At 38.2% G+C, this 13,013-nt stretch overlaps 1 protein-coding gene across 1 annotated transcript; it reads right to left on the bottom strand.

Annotated features, from left to right (window-relative positions):
• Positions 1-222: 222 nt before the first annotated feature.
• On the bottom strand, positions 223-12,308 carry LOC132132268 (receptor-interacting serine/threonine-protein kinase 4-like). The gene is made up of 9 exons (XM_059544642.1): positions 12,213-12,308; positions 9,577-9,952; positions 5,938-6,229; positions 4,460-4,608; positions 4,287-4,336; positions 3,358-3,516; positions 3,020-3,132; positions 2,295-2,538; positions 223-1,914 (listed from the first exon to the last, which is right to left on the bottom strand). Exons 2-9 carry the CDS (start codon positions 9,756-9,758, stop codon positions 644-646), a joined length of 2,460 nt encoding a protein of 819 aa, XP_059400625.1. The 5' UTR covers positions 9,759-9,952; positions 12,213-12,308; the 3' UTR covers positions 223-643.
• Positions 12,309-13,013: the final 705 nt, after the last annotated feature.

Genomic DNA, 13,013 nt, shown 5'->3' on the forward strand with positions numbered 1-13,013 from the left:
ACATGAGGGTACATGGGATACAGTCCTCCCCCCTACACTGTCTACCCACACCTGTGATCCTCCTGAGGGCATGTTCCCATGAAACCAGCCAAATGGCTCTATAAATGCACATCTCTATTTGAGTGAACCATTTTAATTACATAACTGGCACCACAGTGTTGTCATTTCTGTTTAAATTATAGCTCTTAAGTGCAATATTAAGCTGATATAGGGTAAGCTAAACAATTTTGGGGTTGCTTTCATTGCATCAATCACTCGGGTAACAAGAAGCAGCAAACGATGAAATCAAAGACATACATCAACAACAGCAAGGGATAAACATGGCATGGAAATGAAAGGAAGTTAAAGGTAGAACAAGATCCAGGCTCTATCTACAGTACAGATATATATATATACATAAATGCCTTTCCAATTACAAAATAACTCTATTATTAAGGGGGAAAGCCAACAAGAGCCCAAACCCTGGAGAAAATGTCAATATTTCGATAACAGAGTAATTACAACATGTACATTAAGTCCCTCTTTTTCAGCATCTGTCAGTTTTTATAAAGTAGAAATTTAAAAAAGGAGGGAGAAAGTGTCTATGAGCATACTGGCAAAGGTTTGTTCCTGGAGTCCATGAGTTCAAACCACAGTAGGACCCTCAACAAAGTGCCGATTCACCAGGGACCAGTGAGCTGTCAGTGTTTTTGTGGCTGGTGAGTTTCAGAACGACCACTTTCCTCTGGAGTTTTGTGGGGGTGAAAGGATTCGGGCTCTCCGGCTCAGATTCCGAGGTGTAGTCAAACGTATGTTCTCCAGCGGGCTGCGGGGACAGCGGTGCAGCATCAGCACCACGTTTGAGCAGGACGCAGATGGCGTCTTTGTAGCCACCGCGTACAGCCAGGTGAAGCGGAGTGAATCCATTCCGGTCTTGAGTACTGGCAATGTCAGGGCAGCTCTGCAGAAGCTCTTTGAGGACCTCGCAGTGGCCGTTCTCAGCGGCCAGGTGACATGCCGTGCGAAGACCGTGGTTAACGCTCTCAGGGTCAGCACCCTCTCCCAGAAGCATTTTAACTGTTGGCAGATGGCCTTTCTGTGCGGCCAGGTGCAATGCGGTGCAGCCGCTGGCTGTTAGGCTGTGAATATCGGCGCCGTGTTTCACAAGCAGCCTTGAAGTGCTGGTGTGGCCGGTTTCCGCAGCCACGTGAAGCGGACTGTGGAGGCCATCAGAGGTCAGGTGCACGTTAGCGCCGAGCTCCACCAGGATCCGTGCCACCCGGTACTGGCCTCTTTGAGATGCCAGATGGAGCGGAGTGCGCCCGTCCGATGTCTGACCATCAACATCTGCACCGGCCTGCTTCACCAGGAGCTTCACTATTCCCAAATGGCCTTTCCAGGCAGCAAGGTGTAGCGCTGTCCAGTCATCTTTACCTTTCACATGGACGTCAGCTCCACGACTTAACAAAACCCTCACCACATTCTCCTGTCCGTGGTGGCAGGCGATATGCGCCGGCGTCCGGCCCTGAGCGTCTATTTCGTTAATGAAAGCATATCGGTCTAGGAGTAAGCGGGTTAGGGCTTCGTCACCGTTCTGTGCTGCAAAGTGAAGAGGTGTGTACTGGTCCTCATCCTTGGCGTTGACATTTGTCGTCTTGCGGCTCAGGAGAATCTCAGACACTCCCTTCAGCCGCTTTTCGGCAGCCAAATGGAGGGGCGTGGCTCCGTGAATATTGGGCAAATTAGGGTTGCAGTTGCTAAGCAGCAGAAACTTTACTGCCTCCTCATTGGCCAAGCTCACTGCGAAGTGGAGAAGGTTGCTGCCGCCCTCCAAGAGCAAGTCAACATCTTGAGGCTGGAGGATCTTCATCAGCTTGGCGATGTCCTCAGTGCGAATGGCTTCACAAAGTTTCTTCCTCTGTAACTCACTGGATTCTAAGTTGTACACAAACACAGTGAACAACAATAAAAATGAGTGAAAATTATTTTATGACACCCTAATTAGACTTTTACGATTGTCAGATTCATCAAGTAACCCCTCAACATATCTCTGATGATTGGTAATATTTGCAAAACCAAATCCAAAACGGGTAAAAAAACAAAACAACTCAAAATAAAACAAAAAACTAAATAATAAAAAACACTCAAACAAAATCAAAGCACAACAAAAAGAACAAAATGAATAAACCTAACAACAAAAAAACTAATAAAAGCAAAACAAAAAGCAACAAAACAAAAAACAAATAACCTTATGCATAGAGTACAACAACAAAAAACAAAATAGGTGGCAAGATGCTACTGTGGTTTTCTCTTACCATTTACAGCATTTTCTTTCTCAAAGGACAATGTAATCGAGCCTTGGGATGAGAAAGCAGAGTCCACAGAGGAGATGCCTGACAGTCTCTTGCTGGTATTGTCTTTACTCTCAAGGGACTCTTCTTTGACATTGCTAAAACTGCGAGACAAGCCGGAGTCAATCTGACACAGCAGCTCGGACAGGCTGTAGTCTTTCTCAGGTAACATGGCTGACTTCGGCCTCACTGGCATTTGGTTGTTTGTCTGTATGTGAAGTAGAACAGACTATAAGAAAACATTCATCAACAATGACGATTAGCAACCACGTTTCAATATTTTAGAAGCAATGGAGGAAGCCATATAAATGAATAAATCACTGACTGTAGATGCAAAGATTTAATTCAAATAAGTAACATTCTGACAGATGAAGGACAGTGTATTCTTCCTAAAATAAACTGTTATACGCTCTCACAGAAAATGACAAAAGGGTTCTGTTAAAGCAATGCAGTTTGGTGGCATTCTCTCTTACTGATGAAAGACTGTCATCTTGGTAAAACATTTACACTATGTACTTAGACTAAAACAAACAAATACCAAAGAGTTGCCTAATAACTGACGGACAGGAAGTCTAAACCTCACTGGAGGTCAATCTAAATGAATCATATGAACATAACTTGTTGGAAAAAGCATGATAACGGAACAAGATTAGTTAAGATTCATGCCTAGCGATGCATAGTGATATTACCTGTTCACTGGAGGCTGGGGCAGGGCAAGGGGAACAGTCTGGTTCTGAAGAAATAGAAGCTCTGGACTCATCATGAGGTTTGGTGCAGAGCTCCTCAGCTTCCGACGTGATCTCTGCCGGAGCAAGTGATCAATGTTTCAATGAACACTTTTTTTTTTAAGGAAACTCTGGTATTTATAGAAATAGTTCCTGAAATGCACTGAAGAACAGTAAAGGCTAATTGTGTCTTTATTGTTCTGGTTGCCTGGGATATGCTGTCATATCAATGTCGAATGCAACTCTGGTTCTTGTGACTCAGCACATTCATTAGTGGTTTGATCGAAGTGAGAGACACTTACCTTGAAAACTTGGTCGGGCTTCAGGGGAATGTGCCCAGCATTTCTGCATAAGGTACAGGAACCCTGAGCAGGCCTGGGGACGACTGCGGGGAATGAGGCTGAGATCTGGGCGAACGCCCTTTACTACCTTAACCATTATGTGCAGGATGTTATTCTCTCCTGTGAAACCAAATAAAGAGCAAATAAATAACATTAGTTTATTTGCCATGCAACAAAAAACAAAACAGAGTTTCCAAATTAAACAGACTGAAACACACAAAGTCATATTTTACCGTAAAATGTTTCGTAAAAAATTTTTTTTGTGCATTTCCCTTAAATCAACAGACCTGAAATGTAATTCTACAGTGATGTGTAAGTACTGCAATTTAAATGATATACTGATATTTTTTATAACATTATATTAAACTGTACTAGTAAACATGGAGAGTACCTTAACTGAAAATTTTTATTTTCTTTATAAAACATTTTTGGGAGAGGTATACGAAATGGAAGAAAAAAAAAATCAACAAGATCCTGAAAATATAATTTACATTAAACCAGAAAAAAAAAAATTATATATTTCATATACTGTGATTTCAACTTTCGTTGTAAATCAGGATATTATTTACATTCCTTTTGGAAGGTTTGTTTGGTAGCCGATTGATTCCATTCACTGATTCCAAACATAACTATTGTTGTCTTGACAATAAAAATAGTTTTTCCATTCTTTCACACTGAATTCTTGTAACTGCTGGTTACTTGAAAAAAAAAAAAACACATTTACCTGGAAATCACAACCAGATAACCACAGAGACACTCCTTCAGTAAGATTGAAATGAATGCCAAAAAAAAAAAACATGTTTACGGGATCTGATCCCACCCATGAAGATAAACAAAAATAAGAGTTTCCAGAAACAATTTCCAGAGTCAGCTTTGACTTCTTGTCTTACCTTGATATGGCTTCTTCTGAGCGAGGATTCCCCAGATAACAATGGAAAAACTGAAACAACACATATGCATTAGACAACATTGACTTAACCAATAAAACGTGGTTTAGACAACTCATATTTCAATTTGATCGGAGTTACAATTTACACAATGACAGCAATCCAAAATGCCTGACCTGTACACATCGTGTTTAGTGTCAGAGATTCTGTCTTTTTCAATGATCCTTTCTGGAGGAAGGTAGGCGATGGTGCCACAAAACCCGTCACGGCTAATATCGTCGTTCCTAGCAAAGCCATTCCACCTCGCCAGACCGAAGTCAGAAATCTAAAATGAAAAACACAAAGTATTTAGCAAAGGTTCATTCTTCATATTTTAATGTTATCACTTTTTAAAACCATGTTAGGACTTATGCAAGCATTATTTACAGTGATTTTTCCAGAAAATCATATTCAATGTCGCCTACAGTTAGGTGGGGAAGCCCTGATTTTACTGTAAATGTGTGCACGCATATGAAGGCGTGTGTGTGCCAGCCCTTCATTAACACTGCCTTGCTTTAGCTTGCTCAGACTGGTCCAGATGCGTGTTTACATCCAGCCTTTTCAATCCGACACGACGATTCCCACCCATCCCTCGTGACACCTGCTTACTCATCTATGGGAAGGCTGGATATAAATGGGATAAAGCATGGGAAAGCTTTTCAACCCTCAGGGAATTTTCTGGAAAAGTATGTGGGGACTGTAAAAAGAAAATGAAAGGTGTGCCCTTCCCCCCATTACTTTTGAAATCCATACGAATTTTCATGATCTGACACGGTCGTCAACACACGAGATCAGGATTAAATCCATCACGCTGACGGGATGTTTTTCTGAACGTGAAACACATAATCTAGACAAATGTAGCTGTTTTCTTTTCTTTTAATTTGATCCAAACATGATAATTGTTCCTTTATGACGTTTAGAACTCCATAAAACAGTTTAAAATAAATGTTAAGGGTTCACTAATTAAACTCTACTAATAAATTAATTTGAAACTGAAATAAAACATTTTAAAATGAAACCATTGTGGGGGGGGGGGGGGGGGGGGGTTGGGAAAAACATTTTTTTGTTTACCTGCAGTGAAACAGGATCATTAATTAATTTTTTATTAATTAAATTAATTAAATATTAATTTATAATCTCTTTATCAAAGGGTTTCAGCTTAACTCCTAATAAATAAATAAATCCATCCAAACAAAACAAATCAATTAATTTTTAAAAAGCAATACATTTAATGAATGAAATGAATTAAAGAACACAAAAAAACAATGTTTTTGGGGAAAAGAATGCAAATTAAATATGCCATTAAGTCATTTTTATTTTTTTTCTGTGTTCCACAGAAAAAAGAAAGTTTGGAACAACATGAGGGTTTGTATTGTAGATAACGGACATGTAAAGGTGCAAAAAACTCGTGGGTGTTTTGTTATTACTGGATCAAATCAGGGCAGTTTACTCAGGTAGTGATGAATCACTTGTACTGAAGCTTTAATGCAATAAATCAGCTGTGATTGATTCCTTGGAAATTCTAAACTATGAGTAATAAAGTCACCACCTTTTTAGTATAACAGCAAAGGAGTCGAGGCCTCATCATGACCAGACGTGGCTCGCTCTGGCTCACCTTGATGTGGTAGTGCGCGTCCAGCAGGATGTTGGCAGGTTTAAGGTCAAGATGAAGGAGGGGCGGGTTCATGCAGTGCAGGAAGTTCATCCCCACCGATGTCTCGTGGATGATACGGAAACGCAGCTCCCAGGGCAGCGGCTCCGAGGCCAGCAGAGTTTCCAGAGAGCCTGTCTCCATGTATTCCATCACCAGTCCCTGCGGATCGCTGCAGATGCCGTATACGGGGAGGATGTAGTGGAACTTAGCTGCCTCCATCTTTTTGGCCTCCTCTAAAAGTTCGGCACGCTCCCTAAATGAAAAAAAAAAATCTAATCAGTTATAATGTCACACCTGTCGTGGATTGCAAATGTCATTTATTTTGTAAGGAATGTAATAACATGGGAGGGATCCAGTTGGATTTCAGCTGGATAGCTAGCAACACACCCCATTAATTAAAAAGAGCAAGAAATCACAGAAAGACGCTTCTACACAAACAAGGGAAGGTACTAAAACCCGTTGGACCTGAGCACATGCTGACTCATTCATATTGTCTGGAAGCATTTTCTGAGCAATAACACAATGTTTTTTAGCTATGGGCTAAATTTCCTTTAGGAAATATAGACGGGGCATCTGAAGCAGCGTTCACGCACTCACAAACAGGTTTATGAGTTTTTCATAATGCTGTTTACAGTATATTTATCTGACTTAATCTTTTTAATGACATTCCAGTCTTTAAACACTGATAGATATGGGATTGTATGAATGGCTCTTTTGTAGTTTGTTCTTACACAAACCCTTTTAATAGTAACTAATCAGACAGAAGTCAGTCATGGAGGTCACATTTTTTAAATAAACTTACCAAGTTTACGATCCGTTTGCTTAGTTAACAGCACCAAGAAAAGGCCAAAAGATCTCTCAAGCATGTCACTCAAGAAATCAAGCAGAAATATAAAAAACTGGCAATATCAAAAAGTCTGCTTTATTAGTCAAATGATTTTTATTACTCATGTGATGGCAACACTTAAGCCAAAGTGGCCACACTGTTCTCCAACTATTTTAGCATGCTCTAAATAAAAGATATTTTCAAGAATATAAATAAAATGCATTTTAATATGCTTTATATTATCTACTGAAAGAAAACTAGTTTTAATAAAGCTGAGGGAAAGCATAACTCCTAATAAATAATGCACATGTAAATTATATATATATATATATATATATATATATATAAACAGTAAATTATAAATAAAATTTTGGTATACTTACTGTTCACATAGAAGATCAATTCAAAATACACAGGGAATGCAAAACTTCTAATAAATAATCAGTCCTAATGCCCCCCCCCCCCTCCCCCCCAGTAATCAGTACTGGTTTTACCCCCAGTCCGACGCCCTGATAACAACATAAAACATTAAATGAGTAAATAATAACATTAATACACTTAATTATCAAACAGAAAATCAATTGAAAAATACTCATAGTGTTGATATTTTCTACTAAAAAAGCATAACTCTAAACAAAAAAAAAAGAGTAAATAATAAAATTTTAATACACATGGTGTTTAAATAAATCAGTTTTAAGCAGGCTGAGGGGAAAGCATAATTCCTAATAGTGTGTGGTAAGAAACAGTGCAGCAATTTCCACAAGGATGGACACGTGGGAGGCAAGCAGTGGGAAGATTTACAGGGAGTTCGGAGGTAAATGTTTAAAACTACCCATTCTACTGCTCCACACTGATCTGTTCTGCCACCCCTTTGAGCTCAACAAAAGCTGTTCTTTTCTATTAAAAAAGGACTGATCCAGTTCGACCGGTTCGGCAACTCTGCAAAAAAAAGCAGAGGCCTGATGGAGCGCAGGAGGACAAAGCCTGCTTTTAAGTCTGCGTCCTGTTTAAATGGGGGAGGCAAATTAGAATTCTTGTACCTTCAGATCTTAGCTGCTGATAACCTCCCGGGCTTGTGAGGGTCACATGGAACAACATTCACTGGATTTCTATCAGATTCTTTTCTTTTTTCCTCCTCAAGCTTGGTGACGTAAAGTGACATCTGCATGAAGAGTTCAAAAGCAAGTTTTGCAGGAGGACGTGCTAGATTACAGCTGTCTGTCACACTTGATGTGACCCTGATAACCATGCCTGATCAAATCTTTCAGCATTAACGACCTGTTGACATATCCCTAAGTCCCATTACATATCAAAGTGCTAATATCAATAGTGCCTATTCTACATTATAGGGCCAGAAAAGACACGCATAATACAATTAGCCTGGGAAAAGAATACATGCACTTGTATTCATTCTTATCCAAAGCCACTGAAACATTTACGGTCAAAGAAAATCAAATAAATTAAAAAACTAAAGCAATTATGTGTGCTTATTACTAGGCTGACTATTGACTAAGACCTCAGCATCGTCAACGACTCTGGAACATAAGTAATTTTAAATTAATTTAACAGACTTTCAATATTAAGGTGAATGAGGAAGAATGGAAAAGGTAACATAAGGTTATATAGTTGTTCATGATTAAAATATGAGGGTGAATTTATATACGTGTACACACTCTACCATTCAAAAGTGTGTCGTCAGTGAGATCTGTCTTTTCTTTTTTCTCAAAGAAATCATTTTTAAAAAATTGTAATAAATGAATCCTGAGAATCCTGAGATGGTTTCCACATAATTATTAAGCAGCACAACTGTTTTCAACAATGTTAATAATAATAAATGTTTCTTGAGCACTAAATCAGCATATGAATGATTTCTGAAGGATCATGTGACACTGAAGCCTGGGGTAATGATGCTGAAAATTCAGCTTTGCCATCACAGAAGTAAATTACATTTAAAATAGATTAAAATGAAAAACAGTTTTTATAGACTGTTTAATTTTTAAATCACAGTATCATTAAGTGGCCTAAATGAATAAATAAATAAATAACATTTCATCATCATAAAAAATATCTGAAATATTCTACATGTCGATCACCCTATATAAATATAACCAGTAGTAAAATGTTACGCGTGTGACTGCAACATCTGTGTGCATGCCAAAGTTCTGGTTATTTCTGTGTAAGGAAGGTTACTGGGAAACAGGCTCACATACAGTCACTCCTTATCATGCCAGGACAGAGTTAAAGTGTAAAATGCTTTAGCGTAAACGTAAGTCTTTATGTTGAGCAATATTCAAGTCTTAATGTGTTTGTGTGTGTATTCAGTGAGGTGGGGGTCATAATCATAGCTTGAGGCAGTATATTATTGTTGTTTCCAGACAACATGTTGAGGGGCAGCGTCTTTTTGCGTACAAGCATAACTTATGTTAATGTAAACAAAATAGAGACTTAGTCCCATGAACATTAACAGACACGCACCTAAAATACATGCACATGGACATAAACGGTTATACTGTATATCAGTTTTGATTTAAAGTAAATCATGGATTTTAAAATAAATCATGGATAAACAAACCAGTGGATATCAATGTCATAACTTATCGTAAAGCATATTCTCAAGACGACAGGATGACATTCTCAAATTAGGGATTTCATGTCACAAAAACACAATTCTCTTGCCATTCAGGCGACTGTGGGTGACAAACACACACACTAAGACACTTTAAACACACTTCCAAGAAGGCTGAAAAGGTAAAATACTCCAAAAATTAACTTACTTGTCATCTGAATGAAGGCTAGGAGGGCACTTGATCGCCAACCATGTTTTCCACTGCATATGTCGTACTTTGTACACCTGTCCGAAGCCGCCGGAGCCAATCTTTTCCCAACTCCCAAACTCTGAAGCTTCAAAAGTTTTCAGAAGTCCCATAATCCCTGGGGAATTTTCTGGGACGTCCATTTTTTAAAGTTGTTTAATAAGATCCTGTACAATCTGGATTCTCGTTTTCACATAAAAATGTTTTCCGTCAAAGACAAACAGGTTGTGAACAGTTCCTTTTTTTTTTCTTCTGTCTGTACAGACAGCTTCAGTCTGGCCCTACCCCTCTGTTCAGGTGAGGGGTGGGAGGGGCCTAATGACATCATTTCCTGAGCCTGGAACACACAAGGTGGCATAGAGTCAATTGGCCAATCTAGTCCTATGACACATGTACCCGTTTGTAAGCTAAAGGACATTGGTGACACCCCTAAAGCACTGTTTGTCCACTGTTTCAACTTCTCTGCATCTAATATAGTGCCAGAAGTTACAAACTTCTCAACTTTCTGCTCATAAAGCCTGGGAACTGTATTTGACACGGTTATCCAAGCTTAAGGAATGCTGGTTATCACCCAACACCTTTATAACCTGAGATCACAAGAATGTTAAAATAGTCTCTTAACCCCCCTGGAGAAATACACAATTCTCTAGGATTACTCAACAATGTCCTAGTTATGTGATACAGCTAAAATGAAAAAAAGGAAAACAATTTCATCAAACTTATTCATAGACAAACCAACGGTTCAAGCATGCGTGAACTCAATTTACGTTAATCTACACATAATAGTTTAGCTGTAGCTTCAGGGTAACATAAACTCATTTTACATGGACTTCACATTTCACTGATGGTTATATATGCTCTATATAATTGTGTATGTGACGAAAAGAAAAATCTTGAATCTATAATCTTGAACTTGTTTGAATTTGCATCCACCAGACCTTCAAAATCACCTTAAACTACAATGTTCCCATGCAATGTCCACATAAAAGTGAGTCACATCGCGTACTTTTCAGATCCATTATGACTCTATGGATTATGAGGTAAATAATTTTACAATAAATATAATACATTTCTCCCTTCAGGTTTTTAAAAGCCATGTAGGTGGTATTTCTGTGATGGAAATATATTTTTTTAATATTTGTGACCCTGGAGTACAAAACCAGTCTCTGTCGCTGGGGTCTATTTTTAGCAATAATCAAAAAAACATTGTAAGGGTCAAAATTATCGATTTTTCTTTTATGCCAAAAATCATTAGGACATTAAGTAAAGATCATGTTCCATGAAGATATTTAGTAAATTTCCTACCATTAATATATCAAAACTTAATTTTTGATTAGTTATATGCATTGCTAAGAACTTCATTTGGACAACTTTAAAGGCGATTTTCTCAGTATTTTGATTTTTTTGCACCGTCAGATTCCAGATTTTCAATAGTTGTATCTCGGTCAAAAATGATCCTAATAAATCATACATCAATGGAAAGCTTATTTATTCAACTTTCAGGTGCCGTATAAATCTCAATTTCAAAAAACTGATTTGTGTTGTGCTCCAGGGTCACATTTGACTTATAAAGTCTGCTGTATCATATTTGATACATGCATTTGTAAGGCCTCTAAATTATCAACATTATCAAAACTTTGCTGAAAAACCTGTCGCACGCAATCTACTACATGCTTTCTGTCATCTGATTAATGGTTCATACTTTTTAGTAAGTAAAATTATTTTTAGTATATAATTCTACATATATCCACCTTCTTTTTGCTGTGAGATCATTAATGATTTTTATAAAGGAATATTTTTTATATTGTTAGTAATAATTCAAAATAAACATTTGGGAGACTAAACCAACCTTCTTTGTTTTGGCCTATCAATTAATCATTTTTTAGAAAAACCTCGATGATCGATGGGTTTCTGTGCGTCTGGAATGGATGCATAAGAAAGGGTCAGGTTTGTAGTAATTTGAATGTGTTTAGGTGGAGATGAAAAATTCTAAATAAAATAAACAGGAAAAACTGCATGGTTCAGATTGGAGACAGTTTCTAGAATATCATATCTTTATATCTTACTAATCACATTTATGAATCACATTAGATTCACTCTTATGATTTTGCAAATAACAATAATTTGTTAAAAAAGTGCATTTGGCTCACCCTAGTGGACATTTATTAGTACTACAGTTATCGTAAGACGTTCTATGATGAGAAAAAACGTTGAGAAAACTAACCAGGCCTAGATGAAAAACGTGGGTAGTGCATTTATTCCATAAGAGTTTGAGAAATTGACTTGTTATGGGTATTAGAGTTAGTTATATGCACATGTTTGAAGTGATCATTTATATCATGGAACTTTACATGAAAGCAGCAGAAGTTGCAAAGTGGAGCTGAAAAAAAAGGTGCAGTGAAAACTGGTTGATGAGAGGAAATTTCAAGTAAGTTAAGTGCTGATATATTTGTACCTCATTGTTCTATAATTAAATCACATAAGGTGTAACTGGGTGTTTACATAACAAATATAGCGTAATTTAACAAAATTCCATCTTAAGCTGCGTACAGTAAAATACAGGTATAAAATACAGTAGTTTTACAAGTGATATGTACCTCGTTTTCTTCACACCTGTCTGTCTCGTGTTCACCTGAAAGACTTAGGTTCGATTAAACTGTTGGGACCAGGTGGAAATGACGTCACGTTTACGACACGATCCGTTCCACCTGCACGATCCGCTCTACGCATGCGTAGTAGACTCTTTAGAAAACGCACATGCGCAAATGATAATTCTGTTTTGTGATGATTTACGACGCTGCACGATACGTTCCACGCATGCGCATATTTGTACCGCCAGACTTTAATTCCCTCACAGCGAAATAAAATGGAGTTCAGCGGAAGAAATAAGAAGTTTGCCCTTTACAAAGCCGTTAGGCAGTATTTGGTTGACGGGTTAGTGGATACGGCGTTAAAGAAGAAGGTCTCACGAATGGCTGCAAATTTCGTAATAAGAGGTAAGTGAGTGTGGGAATTTGAAATAATATTAGCTAGGGCTGGGTACCGAGTTCGATACTTTTTAGATACCGACCGAATTGCCTCAATACTATCGAAAAAATGACTTCTTGTTTGGTATCAGATTCCGATACCTAAAGATTTAACTCGTCAACGTCAGTGCTTAAAAAAATACGTAAGAAATGCACAACGACACACCTAAAACATACTCCTATGAGGCGCACACACACACACACACACACACACTAAAGATGTGGAAAAGTCTATCAAAGGTGTGGCTACATTTCTCCATGCTCGATGCCAACAGCGCGCGATGCAGTTTTTGCAGTAAAATAATTACTCCAAAGACTGAGAGGGGGTAAAATCTTTGCGTGGCCGGGGCAGCTACCACTGAGACCTGTCAC

The sequence above is a fragment of the Carassius carassius genome, chromosome 49 (genome assembly GCF_963082965.1).
Source record: "Carassius carassius chromosome 49, fCarCar2.1, whole genome shotgun sequence".
Taxonomy (NCBI): Eukaryota; Metazoa; Chordata; class Actinopteri; order Cypriniformes; family Cyprinidae; genus Carassius; species Carassius carassius.

Excerpts from the sequence above, each read along its gene's own strand:
- LOC132132268 (XM_059544642.1), bottom strand. The coding sequence starts at position 9,758 with ATGGACGTCCCAGAAAATTCCCCAGGGATTATGGGACTTCTGAAAACT. Across the intron at positions 4,337-4,459 it reads ACTAAACACGATGTGTACAG|TTTTTCCATTGTTATCTGGG; the intron begins GTCAGGCATTTT and ends GTGTTGTTTCAG. Across the intron at positions 3,517-4,286 it reads TCAGAAGAAGCCATATCAAG|GAGAGAATAACATCCTGCAC; the intron begins GTAAGACAAGAA and ends TTGGTTTCACAG.